The sequence below is a fragment of the Poecilia mexicana genome, unplaced genomic scaffold, assembly GCF_051168715.1.
Source record: "Poecilia mexicana isolate PSO_F unplaced genomic scaffold, ASM5116871v1 scaffold_6, whole genome shotgun sequence".
In the NCBI taxonomy this organism is placed as follows: domain Eukaryota; kingdom Metazoa; phylum Chordata; class Actinopteri; order Cyprinodontiformes; family Poeciliidae; genus Poecilia; species Poecilia mexicana.
The window spans coordinates 7734839-7756482 of NW_028263375.1; the positions used below are offsets into that span (position 1 = coordinate 7734839).

Here is a 21644-nt window from a genome sequence, read left to right on the forward strand (position 1 = left end):
AATTTGAGCCAATGGATGGATGGATGGATGGATGGATGGATGGATGGACCGATGGATGGATGGATGGATGGATGGATGGATGGATGGATGGATGGATGGATGGATGGATGGATGGATGGATGGATGGATGGATGGATGGATGGATGGATGGATGGATGACTCGTCTCGTCCACAGAGACTTAATCACGCAGGTGAATCTGGACACTTTGTTAATCCAGAAATTGTGATAAAAATCCAGAAATCTTGTAGAAGAAAACAAAAATTTCTGAGTTTTAAAAGTCATATTTCTTTTTACTTTTGGAATTAACTTCTGTAGTTTCAAAAATTAAATTTTTTTAACTTTTAAGACTGAAAGATTTTTATTATTTTATAACAAATTTTTGACTTTTCAAACTCAGACCTTTCTTTGTTTTTTCTTGAAAATTTCTGAGATTAATATCAAAATTACTGAGTTTTTTTTTTTTTGTCAGAAAATTTATTCCGGTTTTCTTTATCTGCATTTCCCCTAAAACCTGTAATAAACCAACTGGTGAACCGATTCCCTTATCCAGTCCTGTCATTCACCTCAGCGCTCTGAACTGGTTTCCAACTTTCAGCTCTTAATGGGAGGTGAGGGTGGACCTTCTGACGCGTACTGGTGTGTGGGAGTAACTCCAGTATAAAACCAGTTACAGCAGCTTCAGGGACCAGAGGAGCGGTTTTTTTATTTGCCCCAGTTTGGAGCACCATGATGTTCCCGTGCAGCGCGCTGCCGCCGCCTCTCTACCCGGGCTTCCTGCGTCCTCCCGCGGCTCTCTCCTCGCCCCTCGGCCGCTCTCTGCCCTCCGGCTTCCTGGTGGAGGATCTGCTGCGGCTGAGCCAGCCTGTCGGCTACATCCACCGGGCCTTCTCCTCTGGGAGCCCCGGGGAGCTTATCCAATTCAGCCCGGGGCTGGGAGCTTCTGCTCGGCCGGAACCACCGAACCGAACCGGGTCACCACACACGGGCTGCTCGGACTCGGGATACCTGAAGTTCGGCGTCAGTACCATCCTGGCCCCGTCCACACGGAGCGGTGAGTTCCTGATGCTGTTTCAACTAATAATTAACACAAACTAATAATAATATTAGTCTGTAATAAAATTACTAATGACATTTAATTATTAGTAACTTAATTATTAGATTTTTTTCCTCTGACATATTACTTGTTTGAAAAAATAATTTCGTTACTTATTTTTAAAAAAAATTAAGTAAACGTAACTGCTTTTAAATTTGAAATAAGTGTTTTTAATTTTTTAAATAAAAAGAATGAAAATTAATCAAAATTTATATACGTGTGCATATATATTACAATAATTAAAATAACTAAATATTAATTTAAATCACTTAAAAGAGCAAATTTATTTCCTTTTGGAATCAAGAAAGTTTATTATTTATCTTTTTTTAGACTGTCTCGTTGAGATTTAAGACCTGTTGTGATGAAACAAACAAATATTTAATAAAATCTATAAAGCGATTTCAAATCTTTTTATATAAAAAAGCATTAACATTTCAAATGAACTCAGTGGCTTGCAAACAATATATGTTTTTTAAAATCATTTCAGGAGCAGTGATAACTATCACTGCTTATTATTAATTAAATAATATCCAATTTTTGCAACAAATTAAGAGGAAAATCTTCTTTAAAATGTCTTTAAAATATGCAATAAGATGTATTTATTGTTTTTCCAATGTTTGGCACATATTTCATATTTAAAATGCATATTTTATGAGTTTATATACATTTATATCAAAATCTGTTCTTCAAAATGCCTAATTGAATCAAACAGTGAGTATGGATCCAGATGCTGATTGGATGATTTTAATCATTTTCATGTGACTGAGTGGGACTCCTCTTCCTCCTCTGATGCAGTTCAGAGTCTTCAGACGAAGTCACTGCCGTTCTTTGACGGAAACCTTCATCCTCTCATCAGAGCCTCATACTTCTCAGGTAGGCCGCTGACATCTGGTCGGCTGAAATTTACGTGGAGTTTATTCAGGGTTTAGATCTGAGGATCGTATTTAATCCTCTCTAATCTGTTCACACATTTCTACATTGAATCTGAGTTTAATTATTCCTTATGAGTTTCTTCCTCAAAAACCTCAAGATTCTGGTAAACAGACAAATAAAACTATTTTTATTTGACTTATCACAGTTTTTACAGAGTTGGGTAGTAACTAGTTACATTTACTCGAGTAACTTTTTTTAAAACATATTTTTATTTTTCACTGTTTTGCTCTTTACTTTGTTTTTCTTCTCTTACTTGAGTAAAATTTCTGGATTTTCTACCCACTAAAAGAAAAATAAACACGTTTTAACCAAAAATCCACCAGACACAGACACATATCTGCAGTTTTTGTTAAAGTTTCATAAGTTTTATATTGGAAAAAAAAACTGATTTAGAAACATTTTATTTTGTTTGATTTTCTTATTTTTTTGTTACTCATATGAATTAATGTCATTTTGGTCCTTAAAATACCAAAATACACTTTTTTTTTCTCTTACTTGAGTCACTTACTTGTTTTACTTTTACTGGGATAAATGTATGTTGAAGTATTGCAACTCTTACTTTAGTATAATTTTGGATAATCTGCTCACCTCTGACATTTTGCTTGAGGACACAAAATTTTTAAGGCTTCTTGTTTTAATTGTGAAAAAAAATTTAATTATTGGATTAAACTTTTAAAGAAATGAAGTATTTCTGCAAAATAATTCACTATATATTACAGATTGAACCAGTAATGTTTTTTATTTACTTACTGTATTCACCTATGTTAGTGCACAGATTAGTGCAAAACACAAAATAAATGAATGAAAAATAAGTTAGAAACACTTTAAAATGTTACATTTATTTTTAATGCATGTTGTTTATTTCAGGTAATTTCTCCCTGAAAACACGAAGCAAAATAAATCAAGAATAGCTCCACATTCATAAGGTGTAAATAAAAACTTGGCGATGGCGTCCATTTTTTGTCTAAGGCATTAAAACAATCATTATGAGGAAATAAACACTTATAAACACGAGTCTAAATATGATCATCATCCCAACGAGAAACATTAATCTGCCTGTTGGGAATCCATGGATCTGAATCAGCTTGTCTGGTCTGAACGCCTCTTTAGCCACAGCACTGACATTAGCACCAGTTCTCCTGATCTACAAATTAGTCCAGTTTGTTCCGCTCTGAACATATCAGTGGCGTTTGTCATGCCTCTACATGTGAGGCGGGCATCTTCCCAGCTCAGGATCTCTGCCGTTTTCCCACCAAACCCCCTCCGCCGGCCCACAAAGCATCCGGCTCCGTGACCAATCGGAGGCAGAGACACACACACACACACACACACACACACACGCGCACACACACTTTTACATACAAGCACAAGAACAGCTCTGGGATTCCAGTGAATTAAGTCTAAAATTCATGTTCAGCTACTTTTTAATCTATCAGTTCTGACTCTTTATATTTTTAGATTATTTACAATTTGTCATCTGAATAATTCCTGCCTAAATATGTACATAATCTCATTTTAGCGCTCCAAGTTAAACGTTTCTACTTCTGTCTCGGTGTCAGAGGTAAGGAATTGTGTATTTGGTTGTTTCCCTTTAAAGATCGATCCTTTCTGAGCTATTGCCGTCTGAAGAAATACACCTGTAATCAAGTTAAAAACTTGATTAAAAACAAAACGTTTAATAAAATCACTCCAAGGGCCACAGATGGCCTCAGGCCGCATTTTGAACACAAGCATCTCAGTTTCTCAGGCTGAATTTTCTTTCAAATATTTTAGATTCAAAACAGTCAACCCACAAATGCATTTTACCTACAACTGTAGCAACATTTAGGGGGATAAACAAGTTTTCCAACAGCATAAGATTTAATGCTTTGAAGAATAAAAAAATAATGATAATCAACAAAACACAAACTGCTACACTTTTACCTGGAGTTTTATTTAGACTATGTAAGGCTGTAAAAGTTCACTTTCATTCAACTCAGTTTGATTTATGACATGCAAAATTAAAGCTAATAACTTAAAATGGAATGTACCGTAAACTTGCTACCATAACTTCCATTTTAGCATAGCCTCTCTTTTAGCATTAGTTATTTTTAGCATAAATTCTGTTAGAAAATATCCGCTGTTTTAGCAGCATTTCTACTTTAGATTAAATTCTATTTTAGCATAATTTATTTTTGTATAAATTCCATTTTAGCATGTCCAATGTTCTAACATCACTTATGTTTTAGCATGAATTCTGTATTAGCATAATTTAATAAATAAAAGCCATCTTAGCATAACATGAAATTCACGATAAACGTGCTAGCATAACTTCCATTTTAGCATATCTTCTGTTTTAGCATCACTTCCGTTTTAATATAAACGTGCTAGCATAACTTCCATTTTAGCATATCCTGTTTTAACATCACTTCCGTTTTAACATAAAGCGGGGCAGGTCTAATTATCATCCATTTATATCAGTTTGAGTCGATTCAATCAATTAATTTCCAATCTATCAAAACTGTTTCCAGATGCAGAGGGAAAAAATTTAAAAGAATAATTTAAAGGCATCAGAAAGTTTCTTCCGGTGTTTTCTCTGATTTATTTGCTGCTAATGTGTGATGATACTCACATGCAGCGAAGACTCTCTGACAGCGCTGCCTTTAATGTGCCTGTAATATACCGGCCTGTCGACGGCCTTTTCCACTCAATTCATTACAACACAATCAGCTTTCTCTGTGCATTTGCAGCCTATACAACCTGCACTCCCCCCTCTTCATGCTTCATTAGAGGCTGTGTGAGCCGCTCTTTGGAGGGCCCGTCTCATTAGCATCGGCTGTGTTTCCAGCGCCGGACAAATTGGGCTCTTCAAGCGTCAGATTTGAGGCAGAACGGGGATATTATGAGGAGCATCGGGGAGCCTGTGTGCTCATTACGGGGACAAGAAGAGGCTCACAACGCCGACAAACGCGGAGGATAATCACGCGACAAAGTTCACAAGACCTCACGCTAAATCTGCTTCTCACGTACGGGACAGTCAATAGAAACTAGTTACATTTACTCAATTACATTTACTTGATGAGTATTTTCACAACGCTGTCATTTTTACTTTTACTTCAGTCAATTTATGTATTTTTACTCTTAAATGAGTAAAAATTTCTGTCTTTTCTACCCACTAAAAGAGAAACAAACATGTTTTAACCAAAACTTCACCAGAATCAGACACACACCGGCAGGTTTTGTTAAAGTTTCATAAGTTTTTATTGAGAGCAACTGACTTGGAAACTTTATTTCTTTTTACCTGATTTTTATATTTTTTGTTACTTATGAATTATTGTCATGTTGGTCCTTAAAATACCAAAATTTCTACTTAACTTTATATTTTAGTTTTTCTGATGATGTAATGTTTATATATTTAATAATTTAATCATTTGATCAGTTATCAAATCTATGAGTAGACTTTTCAACAAATACCTTTTCACTCTTCGCTACTTTTTACTTTTACTTGAATAAAAATATGTCGAAGTAGTGCTACTCTTACTCGAGTACAATTGGGTACTAAATTGAAAATAATTTATATACATTTTCATGTATTTTAAATATATTCTACCATATATTGATTTCATATCTTTATATATGTATATATTTATGTTTTCATATAATTTTTCACATCGAACAAACACTATATCTTTTTATATATAATAAACACATTTTATAAATCTGAATACATTATGGTGGATATATAGAAATATAAAATTACATATATTTTGGAATATATAAATACATACGTTATCTGTTCATGTTTAACATATTGCAATATATGCAAAGTGGCAGTTATTAGCATATATTGCAATATATTACATGAACATATAACATCTTGTATAACATACAAGATGTTATATGTATACATTTACATTTTCTAATCTGTATGTATTTACAACGTATTAGAAAATGTAATGGGAAAATAATATATTAGAACATATTTAATTGGTGAGTGTATATTCCTTTGATAAGGGATCTTGTTCTTCTTCTCTGTTCCTGCAGCATCCTCCTCCTCTTCTTCTGTGGTTCCAGTCCCAGGAACGTTTTCTTGGCCTCTGGCCCCCCGGGGGAAGCCCAGGAGGGGCATGCTGCGGCGGGCCGTGTTCTCAGACCTCCAGAGGAAGGCGCTGGAGAGAACCTTCCAGAAACAGAAGTACATCAGTAAACCAGACAGGAAGAAACTGGCCAGTAAACTGGGACTGAAGGACTCACAGGTATGACTGGGACCAGTCCAAGAAGAGATTAATAATTTGCTGCAGTCAGTGTGGGCGAAGTGCAGGTTTGCTGCCCTCTACTGGATCATCTATGTAATGCAGGAGATATATTTTTTTGTAGATTTTGACATACTTATCGGATGTAAAACCTAATATTTCTTCAATTTTAAAAGTTTTCTTTTTCAGTTCTATTATAAGTGGATTGTTTAAAATGTTGAAATTAATCAGTTAAAGTTTGTTATTCATTTGTTATGGAGCAACAAAGGAAAATTTATCACAGTTTCCTGATTAAAATGTTGTGATTCTAGTCAGAAAGAGAACAAATCCATCCACCCATCCATGTTCATCCATCCATTTATGTATCCAACCATCCAACCATCAATCTGTTTATCCATCCATTTACATATCCGTCCAACCAACCAACCAACCATTCATCCATCCATCTCTCCATCCATCCATCCATTTATGTATCCAACCATCCAACCATCAATCTGTTTATCCATCCATTTACATATCCATCCAACCAACCAACCAACCAACAATCTGTTTATCCAACCATCCACCCAATGGATCCACCCATCCAACCATTCATCCGTCCGTTTGTCCATCTGTCCATCCATCCAGTTATCTTTTCTTCCAACCATTCATCCATCCATCCGTTCATTATTCCAAACAACCATCCATCGTTTCATCCATCCATCCGCACCCTTGTAGGTTTTTTGTAATTTTTCTGATCATTCTCTCTCTGACCTCGGGGTGAATTAGCCAACCTTTTCCCTTTCTGAGAAATGTTGCATCCACCTTAAATATTTCCCCAGATTGACGGTCAGCAAACAACCCAAAGTCTCGTTAATCAATACTTTTGATTAGCAGCACTTTTTATTAAATAATGTGTAGAAATTAAAGATGGCGTCCTTCCTAACCCATCTGCCTTCCTGTTTGCGCTCATCGCAGGTGAAGATCTGGTTTCAGAACCGCAGGATGAAGTGGAGGAACTCCAAGGAGCGCGAGTTGCTTTCGACGGGCGGCTGCCGCCAGCAGACCCTCCCCACCAAAACCAACCCCCACCCGGATCTGACCGACGTGGGCAGCACCTTCTGCAAGCGGCTGACCCGAACCGCAGCCGACAGCCAGGAGTCGCATCCCCACCACCATCATCATCATCACCTTCACCACCAGAGCCCCTCCTCTCCATCAGATCTGAGCAAACAGTCGGAGTCGGACGGTGAAGAAATCACGGTTTCATAAAGAGGAGTGATGCCAGAAGCTCCAAAGTGCCTGAATCTGCTGTGTATATATCTGTATTTACTCGCCGTGTTCCTGTACAGAGCTGTTTATCGGCAGCTAAATAAAGTTCACTGTGCTGCTCTAGATTTAATATTGGTAGATTCGAAAGTTTCAAACTTAAGGTTGCTAAATGTTTTGCATTTCTTCATATTTTGTTCAAATAAATAAATAAAACTCTCCTTTATGTGTTTATTGGTGTATACAGCTGAGGTCACATTGGTCTTGTGTAATTAGATGAAAGTTATCCATTAATGAATTAATATAAAGCTGATTGATCTTATCAATCAATAAGTGATAAGCAGCAATTTTCTTAAAAACTCAAGTTTTCTATTAGGACTGTCTTTCCATAAAGGGCTAAATTTTTCATAATATTTTTAATAAAGATTAAAATATTTATTAAAAATATTTTATTTTATTGGTGACGTTCGCCACATGAGGGCGCACAAGGACCAGAAACAACAGACTGAGTCATTGAGCTGAACCAGGGATCTGCGACCTGCGGCTCTCTGGGCCTTCCTCTTATTAAACTTTGTCAAAAAACAAAGAACAAATAAAGAATTTAGAAGTTTTCTGTTTTGTTTTTCATTGCATTTCCACAACAGAATGAGACTAAAAATTACCTGTAATTCTTTTAGATCAATTTTTCTCCTTGTTAGATTAGGAAGTTTAAGCTTCTTTAAAATATGTTATGATTTATCCATCCACCTTTTGCTATTTTGTTTTGTTTTTCCCTCTTTTAAAAACAAAACATATATGGCAATAAAATTCCTACATAAGATATTCATCAATAATTACAAGTATTTTTCTGAATGGTAACATTTGTGGCTCTAAACCAGTTTTTATTTAGCTGAACTGAGGGCAAAAATGACTATTTTGATTTAAAGGTTGCATAATCTTGAGCTAAGAACACACTCCTGGTACGAACACAAAGTTTGTTGATTTAAGGAATATTTTTATCCCAACCAACATTTACAGACTGAGTATAAATAAAATAAACTGACAAAACATCAAACATCCCTTAATAAGGTGCAAATAATTATTAAAAAGTTTATTCTGTCACTGAAATCTTTAAAAACCATCAAATGAAATCATTTTAGTTAAAAACAAAACTTTTGATGCTCCAGTTGTATTTTAAAGCATTAGTTAATCCGTATATACCACTGGTCTCTCTGCGCCAGGTGAGTTTGACTCGTGTCTTTGTGTCTCACTTTGTCCCATTTTGTGTCCCAGCAGAACCTTGGATTATGTCTCGGATAATCTGGGCGTCCCTCTGCAGCTCCTCATTGTGGGGCTCGATCTTCAGAGCTGCTTCATAGTCTTGTAGTCCTGAAAACAGCAGATTGATCAGCTGATCACCTGTTTCCTGCATCGCCAGTAAAAACAGAGAAACAGCATTCTGTCCTCAAATAATATTCACAGTGCCTTCAAATGTATTGATATAGCTTAAAATGTGCCTTTTATTTGGATTTCATATGATAGACCAACCCAAAGTGGTGCACAATTGATGAAAATATTGATCAATCTGCCAGTGGAACTAGTAGTTTCATATTAAATATTAAAACAAGCTCTTATATCTTGGTGAAATATTACTTGTAAGTTAGTTTTGTCTTATTTCAAGAGTACTGGAAACAAGACAAAAATACTTGGTAATGTTTTGTGTTTTTGCAGTGTAATGTGGGTAAAATGCACAGAAAATGGGGCGTGAATACTTGTGTAAGGCACTGTGAAGGTGTTTGAACCCTGACGGAAACAGCAGACCTTCAGCGTAGAGCTCCAGCTGGCAGAAAGCGGATCCTCGGCGGACGCTGGCTCGGACTCTGGCTGCAGCGTTGGCAGAAACGGCCGGGGTCAACAGGTCCAGCGCCTGCAGACAGGATTCAGGGTTAAATTTGGCATCTGAAGCTTGACAAGTATACAAAAAAAAAAAATACTTCTAACATCAACATGCGCAAAGATCAACCTAGGACTGAACGATATGGCTGAGAAACGCAATACTGTATAAACGGTTCATATCAAAAATTATTGATTTGTTTCTTGTTTTAAATATTGGAATTACTGTCAAAGTGGCAAAGTGACATTTCCTGTTTTATCCAGTTTTCACTCCATGTCATTGTTTTATTTTTTATTTTTAAGCAGTTATGATGCACGTTGGGGAAACCTTAAACTGATGCACAAGTTCTCAACAAGTTGTTGCTAGGTAACCAAAGAGTGAGTGAGTTGCTAGGTAACCAAAGAGTGAGTGAGTTAGTTGATTCCACCAACCTAGCTTAGCTGTTCCTGAAAGTTTTTTCTTTGCCTACATCAATCAGAATGCTGTGCAGGTCTGGATCAAAGTTCAGGTAAAGTATTGAATTTTCAATCACATGTATTAGCTATTAATATTGATCTCATGTCTATGGGGATATGCACTGTTATTGATTTATTGTCCAGCCCTACGTAGAGGTCTAAAAAACCCCGTCAACCAACCAACCAACCTTGGAGGAGTCCTCGACGGCTTTGTGCAGATTCCTGAGCTTCAGGTGACACGCCGCTCTGTTTGAGTAGAGAGCAGGCAGCTTCCTGTTGAGGCAGATCCCCAGACTGTACACATTCACCGCTCCCACGTAGTCTCCGTTTGAGAAACACTTGCTGAAGAGGAGAGTTCGTTTAGTAGATCTGATTTCACTACCTGTGTATTGCAAATTACAAATGAATTTGTTCAGAGATTTGTTTGTTCAGACATTTAAGACATTTAATTTGTTCAGACATTTAAGTCGAAAAAAACAGCATGTGGTGATTTTTTTTTTGGTTGTATCAAAATTAGCATATTTTGCTAAACTGCAATGGAAACACTTTTTTCACATCACACGAGTCGTGTGATCAACAACCGGATGTTACTACTGCTGGAAATGATGAGAAAGACGACAGGAAGTGGTAGGAGGATGATGTTTTTTGATGATTTATCGTGTGAACAAACTTATTCACGTGATTTTAATTGCGTTTCTTATTTAATAGAAACAAAACAATTGTAAAATTGTGTTTTTTCAACGTTAGAGGAAAACTGACAAAGTTTTGCGTTCATTTGTAAGGCGGCTACTCACTCTCCCTTCTGCTTCAGCCAGTCGGGGTTCCTCTCCTCCTCCGTCAGATCCTCCAGCTCCTCCAGCTCTGCACTCATCGCTCGCCTCGCCTCAGCCTGCTTCTTCAGCCACTGTTTAGAAGCAAAACATTATGACTTTTTGTGCTCCAGATGGTCACAAAAGGTTAAAGCAGTGTGAAAAAACTTTGATAAAAGCTGAGAGAGATTGAGGAAAGCTTTTTTTTAATTAATATTAAGAAATTATTGACTTAAAACAAGATTCTATATCTTGCTGAAAAGTTACTTGTAAGTTAGTTCTGTCTTATTTCAAGTGTACAAGATATTTGCATTAGAAACTAAACCAAAAATACTTGGTGATATGTTGTGTTTTTGCAGTGAAAGACATTTCACTGCTGGACTGTTTGGAGAACAAGTGGGAAAATCACAAAGTGGGAAACAACATTCTGTGGAAAATGTAGCAGGAATGTTGGGATCATAACAGTTTTCCAGTGAAATGTTGAGCATCACAGACTCACCTCTTCCTCTTCGGGAACCCGTGACTCTCGGAGCGCTGTCGGGAAAACTCGAGGGGTGAATGTAACTGGAATGTTCCCGCAGGTTCTGGGAGGAGGCAGCTGGGCTCGGATCTTCTTCTTCTTCTCTGCGTCGCTGTGAACTACAGCAGGAAGATTTTCATTAAAACTGACTTTATGGATCAGGAGGAGGTGTTTGATCAGCAGGAAGGGTCTCACCTTGGTTGTTCTTCCTGATATCTGTTTGTCTGTTTCCAGGTAGCTTTGTGCCAGGGTTCTGTTGGATCTGATGGTTCTGATTCTGTTGGGCTTCCTGTTTCTGCCTCAGCTGCCACGCTGCCAGCTCCACCGTCGTTTTCTCTCGCTCTGCGTCCTTCATCTGCTGGATTCTGTCCCTTTCCTCCCTCTCCAGCTGATTTAAAGTCAGTTTAAGTCACTAAACATCGCACTGTAAAAAAGAGAACGCAGCTCCAACTTCATTAATTCTTCACAGAAAATCAAATCAAGTTTATCCAAGTTTATTTAAGTTTATTAACTTGTCAAGGTAAACAAATGTAAACAAAATAAGTTTGATCAATTTAATTCAATTACTTGTGACCAGTTAAGTCTTGTTTTAAGTTTGAGCTGCATTCTCTTTTTAAGTGCAGGTTTCCAGTAAACCAATACAATTCCTGATGGTTTTGATGCCATAAATGTGTTTTTTTACCTTCATCATCGTCTCCAGAGCATACTTCTTCTCCGCTTGCCGTTTCTCAGCTTTTTGTTTCAACTCTGCAGAAAGTTTCTGCTCCTGTGTCAGTAAAGCTCTCTCTCTGATCTCCCTCTTTGTTTCTTTATCACCTAAAACACATGATAAACTTTATTTATTACACAGCATTAACACCTCTGCTGGTGAATAAAACACATTCAATTCTTTTATTCCAGTTTAGGAATAATCTGTAAAAATCTGACCTGTGGTTATCATCAGATGTTCCCAGACTTTGTGAGTCTTTTTTGGTAAAGTGAAAACAGCGACGCCGTCTCCCACTTTCGCCGAGCTTCGGTCGTCATCAACGGGTTCGAACAGGAAGGCCTCAAACAGGAAGGGAGGAAAATGGACCTGAGGAGGATGAGGACAAGAAGCCAGATGGATGAATCCGTGTTTACAGCTACAAAACAGGAAACATGTTGCCATGTTTTCATTTATCAAACTGATCAAATATTTCAATAAAAAGCCAGAAAAAAAAAAAATCACAATTTCATTAAATTTGAAAAACATTTCCATCAGCAGAACATTTCATCTCATCACCATTAATCTTTAATATTTGTGTAAAATATGTTTTCAATTTCTAAACACGTTTCTAAATGCATTTTTCTCTAATTACTATATGTATTCTTACTTTCTGTAAATTTAAGAGATGATTTAAGTCAGGTGTATAATTTCTGAACAGCAAGGTATAACTTGAAGTATCTTGTGAAATAACCATGATTAGGTTTTGAGAAGACTGGGATTTATGGATTTTCCTCTGTACCTGGTCTAAGGTGTTTTATAGAGAACGAGCCACAAAAAGTTTAAAAACTTTTAAAGTTTAAGAAGTAAACATCAATCATGTATTTAAAAATGAGACAGACCAAATATTTAAAGTTATGTGGAAATTTTAGCGTTTTAAAGGACCAAAATGAAAATAATTAATGTAACATGATTAGAAAAATATAAAATCAGGAAAAGCAGAATTTTCCACATCAATTTCTTTCAACATAAAACTTCTGAAATGTTAACAAAAACTGCAGCTTCTGGTGAATTTTTGGTTAAAACAAGCTTGTTCTTCGTTCAGTGAAGTTGCTCACAGTGAGTAATGTATCATGCTTTGTCATAATGTGTGGTTAAGGTGGTGAGGATGAGGACCCGGAGACCCAGGTAAGATGAAGAATGATGATAATGATAATAGTCCAAGCACAGAACAACGGAGAACAGCACGGAGGAACAACTGACGGCACAAGGAAACAGGTAAGGCTTGACATACAACAAGGATCCGACGAGGAACACAGACAACAGGTGAGACTAAATACACTGGGAGGGTAATCACAGGAACGAGACACAGCTGGGATCAATCAACGGGGCGGACAGGACAGAGACTCACATGGAAACGGGACTAAACAGAAAATCTCAAAAATAAACACACAGAAACACGGATCATGACATGCTTGAGATATTCAAGTAGCTCAAGTATAATTAATACTAATATAGTTAATAAAGTAAAAAAAATCCTCCGTAGCATATCAATAAACTAAATTAAATTAAGTTTATTTATATACACCAAAATGTTTACTTATTGTTATTAAAATTATTGTTAATATATAAATAGCATATTCTGCTATAGTTTTCTTTTGGTTACTCTTCTCCCTACACATTCTGGTCTCTACGATTTGTTCATATTAAATCTCTGTTATTACCAATCCAAAAATCTATCAATAAACCATTATTACTACTATTATAATTATTATTTATAATTATTATTACTACTACAAGTAGTAGTAGTAGTTGTTGTTGTTGTAGTTGTGGCAGTAGCATGAGCCCCCTGACCCTTCACCTTTAGATACTCCTCCGTTGACACGATGTCCACTCCAGCGGCCGTCGCTCCCTTTAAAGGCACGCTGATGTGGACCGTGGAGTCCGTCTGGGTCCACGTGTAGTCGGTCACGTGCAGTGGCATGTCAGCCTAACCGCGTGTTGGTGGTGCCGATAAAAACACAAATGCTGTCATCAAATTTCACTTTTCCATAAAACTCTGGGCCGTTGAGTTTCCCTGCGTTTCCTTGTGTTCTGTTGCTATGGCGACAAAAGAAAAACAGCGTGTTGCGTTCGAGAGCGTCGGACATTTCACAGCTTTACTTATTTTTAACACCGGTTATCTATAAAAACAGTTTGTTTTAGGTTTCGGCCTCTGGTGTTTTATACAAAACCTAAAATAATCTTTAATGGATACCTAAAATCACCTCTAGCAAGAATTTGTCTGTTAAAGCATATTTTTCCAGCTCTTTATGATCATTTTCATTAATTTTCGTCAAAACGCTCCTGATCTTTTTATTAATATTCATCAGAGAGCCAATAAATTCAATAAACTCAGAGGCCTGCGAGAAAACGATATTTAGTTGGTGGAAAACAATACGACATGAAGAGGTAAATGTCTAGGAATTACAGAGAGAAGTGGATAAAGAGAAGAGACTACAGAGAAATAAATAAAGCAGAAATCGAATTGAAGTATAGTATGTTTGATGTTTAAAGGATAAGACAAAGAAATTAAAATAAATAAATACATTAATGGATACGTAAAATTTTACCTAAAAATACTTTGGCAGATTTATGTGATGTATAATGACCTTAAGATGTAACATTTTGCAGTTTTTCTGACATCTGTGTGCTTGAGGTGAAAGTACACCCTGTAATAAATTTCTGCCTATAATTATGGGTGTGGTGGTTTCTGCAAAATTAGATCAATGTGTTCAAACAGTTGATAAACGAAACTGATGTGAGTTTGGGGATTTATTCTGGGTTCATGCTCTTTTTATCTCATTCACCATCACTTATTTATCTTTATTGACTACTCTTGGAGTAAAGAGCACTGTGTATGCTTATCAGGATGGTGTCACGTTTAAAACACTCAGAAACTCAGAAGTCATAAACTTCTGGCGGTAAGTGTCTTCATACGAGTGGAATGAAAACTAAGGGTCAAATACAGACAGATAAATGAAACTTACCAACTCTCAGCCTACACCTCAGTAATTAAAGAACACTTGATATTGTAACGGCTTATTTAAGAATGCGCCCCGTTGGTATCCTGCAAGTCATTTCAATTGTTGACTGTGTGCTTCATTGACTTTGTACTTTTTGTGTTTTTATGATGTAAAGCACTTTGAACTACCTTGTTGCTGAAATGTGCTACACAAATAAAATTTATTGATTGATTGATTGACTGCGTAACCCTTCTGTTTGTCTCAGTTCCAGGAAGTTGACTTCACAACAGACACACTCAGGTTCATTGTATTTATTCTAACAAAAGAGGAAATCAAGTCAGTGGTTAACATCAGTCCAGCAGCTTCTGCCCCATACTTTAAAATACAATAAATAACACTAATTAGCAGTTGACAGCAGTTAACAGTTGTAAAATTAAACAGGGGTAAAATACACATTAATAATGATAACAGTTAAAAACATATACCAAACATGGCAAAAATTACTCATGAAACACTGCCTATGATTAAATTTGTCTAAAATATATACTAAAATATAGTACTTGTAAAGAAAACAAAGAACTGATCTTAATACAGAGGCAACAGAAGGGGGACAAACTGTCAGTTACTGGTTGCTACGGTAACCACCAACTGTCAGGAGCAATGTAAGAAAAACTTAATACACAAATAAAGTCTGGAGAAACAACTTCTTGACTAAACAAAATTAATTTGAAGAATGAATAAACAAATTCTGACAAACTTCACATCTATAATGCTGTTAAATTAAAACCTTGTTACAACTGGAAAGAATTACTCACCAAATATTGTGGATCATCTAAAAATACACCATAGGTATCCTGTAATTACCCTGAAACAATGCAAATACCAAAAAGTATCTGTAATACTCTGCAGATATACTTATTTGCCTGGGAACACACTGTAAGTACCGTTAAAAAAATGCAGTTGATATCCTGCAAGCATTAACAATACAAACAAAATACTATTTTGTTTGGGTTGTCTTCAGCTATGTTTTGGAGCTGAAGCATATTTTGGTATATTTACTTTTAAAATTTGGAGCTAAAATAGTTTAAAAAACTGACAAAAACTGGCACTTTTTATGTTGTAAATTTGAATTTTGTTTTTTATTTTCGTTCAAATGACAAACACTTATTTATCTAATAATCTGAACTTAAGTCTATACACAATCTTGGCTCTTTCATATTTGGCTTGGGTTGATAATGAGTCATGAAAGAGTCAAAACTTTCATGAGAGATAAAACAAGATAAAAAGGCCATAACATAATCACATAAACGGTCGCTTGTGAAACCTCTGCATTCAGACTCACTCACTGACATTATCATCATCATAACTGAAAAATATTTAACCGTAATTTCCAATAAACACATGGAAATCAAACATATTTTGTTTTATATGACCTCGTAATTTTCCCTTTTTGAAAGGAGAGTTTTTCTCGTGACATAAGAAAAACTTCACGTGAGAACATTTAGGGTTTGCTACGGTGGCCGACAGGTGCAAATGCGCACCAAAAGAGAAAACATGCTAACAAAAGAAAAGACACACCCCCGAATCAAATGCAGCAAACAAAAAAGAAAACACCCCCGAATTAGAAAACACCCCCGAATTAGAAAACACCCCCGAATTAGAAAACACCCCCGAATTAAATGCAGCAAACAAAAAAGAAAACACCCCCGAATTAGAAAACACCCCCGAATTAGAAAACACCCCCGAATTAAATGCAGCAAACAAAAAAGAAAACACCCCCGAATTAGAAAACACCCCCGAATTAGAAAACACCCCCCGAATTAAATGCAGCAAACAAAAAAGAAAACACCCCCGAATTAGAAAACACCCCCGAATTAAATGCAGCAAACAAAAAAGAAAACACCCCCGAATTAGAAAACACCCCCGAATTAGAAAACACCCCCGAATTAAATGCAGCAAATAAAAAAGAAAACACCCCCGAATTAGAAAACACCCCCGAATTAGAAAACACCCCCGAATGAAATGCAGCAAACAAAAAGTGTTGAAAACGGAAGTGCTCCAGACCACTATGCGGAGTCTAACAAAAAATAGCTGTGTCCGAATTCAGGCTCTGCATCCTTTCAAGGGCCCTGAGAAACTGATCCTTCGAAGCATAGACATAATAAAAGAGTACACCCTCCCCCCCACGATTGGCTGCTCCGGCGCAAATACACTTTGCTTTGCTCAACCAAAACAGCAGAAGATGCCTTCAGCACTGCGGAATATTGTTGATCGGATCGACGGACTACTGACGTGAGGGCTCGACAGACTTTTCGCAAGTAAGATGGACATATTACTGTGTATTTTTGTGATTAGAATATTACTATACTGTATTTATGTCCACTGGCGAAATACCAGCTAATGCTAGCTATAGTGCTTGGTGTTCAGCCCCCGCTCTGACAGCTAACCGAGATTCCGTAAATCTTAAAATGTTTCAGTCATTCTCCAACATTTAGATTATCTGATACAAGAGCCTACTATAGAAATGAAACAATATTATAAAAATCATAACATTCACCAGCAAAGTTTACACAGATGACAATGGCTATTATTTAATTATTTAACTCAGTCAACGTAAGATAACTCGAAAATGTCCCGTTTTTGTTTTGAAGGTTTCCTACGACGTGAGGAAGAAGGGAGAGACAGATTCACTGCACAGCACGGATGAATCTCGTATCGGATTTTGGACCCAATCTCAGCTGCTGAATCACTCTTAAACCAGAACTCGTAGGCTGGAAAACATTATATATATATATATATATATATATATATATATATATATATATATATATATATATATATATATATATATATATATATATATATATATATATATGTGTGTGTGTGTGTGTGTGTGTGTGTGTGTGTGTGCGTGCATAATCATGCATAGCCTAATGTATATTATTCAGTATTAATGATTATTTATTTATGTTTGTATACTTATATAAGTATGTATTGATAAGACGAGAGCGGTCCATTAGGCGTCTGTCCTTTTATTATGTCTATGTGAGAAACGGCCCGATCTACAGAAGACGGATCCTTCGAAGGCCACGAATATGGACGACCAGAAGAGAGAAGCTGTAGCCTCCGGCTAGCTGCCTAGCCTCCATCTCGGCGTTATGTTGCTTAGCAACCGTGACAACGTGAAGCACAGAGCAACGAAGTAAAAAAAACGGACTCAGTTGTTTTTTACTCTTTATTTCTGTATTATTCTTCACCTTTTGTAATAAAAGTTGTTCCATAGTAAAAAGAAAATCTGTCTGATTCTAAAATGTTTAATGTATACAAGGGATATTATTCATTTTCAAATACTCTCCAGATCTCAGGTAGTAAGACATTACAGTTAAATAAACTATATTTGAAGGCTTAACTTTAATCAGTCAAACCCATTTGCTCAGGAATAAATTAAATACTTTATTAATATCTACATGGAGCGCCCGGCCAGCTGACAGCTTGCGAGTGAAGCTGGCTGTTAATGCAGCGGGAGAAGACATCTCCGAAAACGTCGGAGCAATATTGGAAGTAGGTGATTTATTAATGAACCGAGCAGATATTTCAGATCTATACATCTACATTCTCGCCTAAAAACATTGTAAAAAATAAATTTGTGTAATTTTAAGTGTAATACAGCAAAAATTATTTTGTCGCCATTGCTGCTTCGGGGGTGTTTTCTAATTCGGGGGTGTTTTCTAATTCGGGGGTGTTTTCTAATTCGGGGATGTTTTCTTTTTTGTTTGCTGCATTTAATTCGGGGGTGTTTTCTAATTCGGGGGTGTTTTCTAATTCGGGGGTGTTTTCTTTTTTGTTTGCTGCATTTCATTCGGGGGTGTTTTCTAATTCGGGGGTGTTTTCTAATTCGGGGGTGTTTTCTTTTTTGTTTGCTGCATTTAATTCGGGGGTGTTTTCTAATTCGGGGGTGTTTTCTAATTCGGGGGTGTTTTCTTTTTTGTTTGCTGCATTTAATTCGGGGGTGTTTTCTAATTCGGGGGTGTTTTCTTTTTTGTTTGCTGCATTTAATTCGGGGGTGTTTTCTAATTCGGGGGTGTTTTCTAATTCGGGGGTGTTTTCTTTTTTGTTTGCTGCATTTGATTCGGGGGGGTGTCTTTTCTTTTGTTTGCATGTTTTCTCTTTTGCTGCGCATTTGCACCTGTCGGCCACCGTAGTTTGCTCTGACTTTAGAGCAAACTCTAAAGTTAGTTATTATTCAATCAGGAATGTCAAGGAGAGTGGCACGTTGATGAAAAGATATTTTTACAGGAATAAAGCAGAGATACAGGGAAGTGTGAGAAAATATTATTTTTTGTAGTTAAGTTTAGGGGACATTGTGTTTATTATTATCTTTGGTTTTAACAGATGTCCATTGTGACACATCCAGGTTTTTCAATCTAGCCTATTCATTTTTCTATATTTTTCCTGTCACAAAAAATCAGGAACAATCTGACTTAAACATTAACACAAAATATTTCACAAACTTCTAAAAGCAGATATTTTGGAGGAATATCTTTGCAAAAGAAAATAGTTTACTCATCTTTTTAAAGTTGATGTCACCATAAAGTGGATGTAAGGATCAAAATATGTTTGCACAGATCATCATTTTCTTAAACGCTAATATGAGGCTTGGTGTACCTCAAGCTTGTGTGTTCGGCTTTAGCTTGTTGGTGATATTTCCAAAGTTTGTCCTATTTAAGGTAGCTTGATGCTTACTAGTGATATGGATCTATGTTGTTATGTAAAGAAAAATCAAGCAGCAGAACTCAAATAGCAAGAAGTCAAAACTAATGAATTATGGACACTGACTTGATCATCCAAGTCATGATGAGACTTATGCCTCATCGAAGGTTTAGTAAAACAAACCTCAAGGTTCTTTGTTTGGTCCCCTGATTTCTTGTGTTTTCTGTCTTTGTTCTCTTCAAGCATAAAGATCCTGAAATGTTGTTGAAAACAAGAATTAAACTGAATAAATTACAAACTTAAATTAATGTTTAGATAAAATGAAATATTTTTTACTAAACGACTAAATGTCATGACTTTTCACTGGTATCATTGAGAATGATAAACAGAACAGAATTAAACTGCAACGGTCAAGCTGGATGAAAAACCCAGTTATCATTGAGGTTTTTTTCTTTCCAAACAGGAAAATAAAATAAAATTGATATTTTATATTTGTGGACTTTCTTTCCCTCCCTTTGTTGAGTAAATTTGGATTCCTTTGCCTAATTAATATTTCAAACATTCAAACATACAATTTCTTGATTCTAAAAATCTGGAACTAATCTGGTGTGTATTTAGTTACTAAAATTAAAACACAAAGCCAAAAACAAAGAAAGGTGTTTACTTTTTGGTTTGTATACCTTTTCTCTTATTAAATAAATAAAATCATTTCAAAACTGCTTTCTTGTTTTTATTATATTCATTCAGTAGTAAAAATTGCTTGATTATGTCAAATTTGTGAAGAAGAAAATTCTGAACCCTACTGTTTCATTATCACACAGTAATTTAATTGGTTTGTAAGTGACATGCATGAACATAAATAATTAAACCCTTCAGGGGAGATAATTCCCTTTACATCCTGGGTGTTTTTCAGTCACTATTCGCCATAGAATGGCTGGAGATACAGATCTTAAGTAAGTAAAAGGCTTAAGGACTGAAGCTGAATCTGATGTTTCATAACCTTTCTTATGCCTCCTCATCGTGACTCTGCTTTACTGCTGCAAAACCATAAAATAATATTCATAAAATAAAAAGAAGATGGAAAATTGCCCACCTGTTAAGGTCCAACCCATGAGATAAAATCTGATTTCACCAACTGGTGTAAATGTACTCATTAACGAATAGAGAAGTTCAAAACTGTGTTTCACGTCTTCTGTTTCACATCCACTTCTTTTGAAATATTCATGCTGTGAACTCTAAATAAAAAGTAGATTTCTTCTACTGTTTATCTAACTCTTTTTGTTACTTTTATTGTTTTATGAAAATACAAAACTCAGAATGAGTTTTTATCAAAAACAATTTCCAGAGACAAATTCTGTTCGCCTCCAGGCCACGTTTTCTTTTCATTAGCTCAGTAACATGTTGTTGGTAGTTTAGTTAAGTTTACCGTAAATTAACACATTTTGTATTGCTTACATCATTTTAGCTTTGGTCATCTCAGCTGGGTATAACTTAGCTTTGCTTATATTAGCTTTGTTTCAGTCTACCAGCTAAGTTTAGTACTACTTCTTTCACATTAGCTTAGTTTAAACGAGTTTAGCCTAGTTTCATTTTGCATATCTTAACTATATTTTGTTAGTTTAGAATAAAATTTTCCATTTCATGTTAATTAATCTTTGCTGAGTTTAATTTAGTTCTGTTTATCTAAACAAGCTAGTTTAACTTAGCTTGTTTAGGTTTTCCCATTCTAGCTGCATTTTGTGTAATTTAGCTTAGCTTAGAGTTAATTTCCTTTTAGTTTGGCATAGTTCATGTTAGTTTAGAATATCATACTTGCATTTCATTGAGCTTAGTTAGAACAACTTACCTCACTTTAGCTTAGCTTATTTATTTATTTTAGATGCACTTAGCTTCATTTAAATTAGCAACATTTTGTGTAGCTTACCTTATCAGCCAGTTTAGTATAGCTTTTGTAATTTAAGTTTAGAGTAATATACTTTAATTAGCTTGCTTTAGATGTGTTTACCCTGCATTTTGTTTAGCTTAGCTTACCTTGGTTTTGATTATTGGTCTTTGTCTCCTGAACTGATATTTCTCACTG

At 35.9% G+C, this 21644-nt stretch overlaps 2 protein-coding genes across 2 annotated transcripts; one reads left to right on the forward strand and one right to left on the reverse strand.

The window, feature by feature from the left end:
• Positions 1–380: 380 nt before the first annotated feature.
• On the forward strand, positions 381–7615 carry LOC106906919 (homeobox protein DBX1-B-like). The gene is made up of 4 exons (XM_088006769.1): positions 381–1052; positions 1890–1967; positions 6051–6262; positions 7217–7615. The coding sequence occupies exons 1-4, from the start codon at positions 728–730 to the stop codon at positions 7508–7510; spliced, it is 909 nt and encodes a 302-aa protein (XP_087862895.1). The 5' UTR covers positions 381–727; the 3' UTR covers positions 7511–7615.
• Positions 7616–8567: 952 nt separating this feature from the next.
• On the reverse strand, positions 8568–13970 carry dnaaf4 (dynein axonemal assembly factor 4). Its single transcript, XM_088006770.1, has 9 exons — positions 13711–13970; positions 12092–12239; positions 11847–11980; positions 11360–11552; positions 11144–11283; positions 10630–10739; positions 10024–10177; positions 9308–9413; positions 8568–8875 (listed from the first exon to the last, which is right to left on the reverse strand). The coding sequence occupies exons 1-9, from the start codon at positions 13831–13833 to the stop codon at positions 8754–8756; spliced, it is 1230 nt and encodes a 409-aa protein (XP_087862896.1). The 5' UTR covers positions 13834–13970; the 3' UTR covers positions 8568–8753.
• Positions 13971–21644: the final 7674 nt, after the last annotated feature.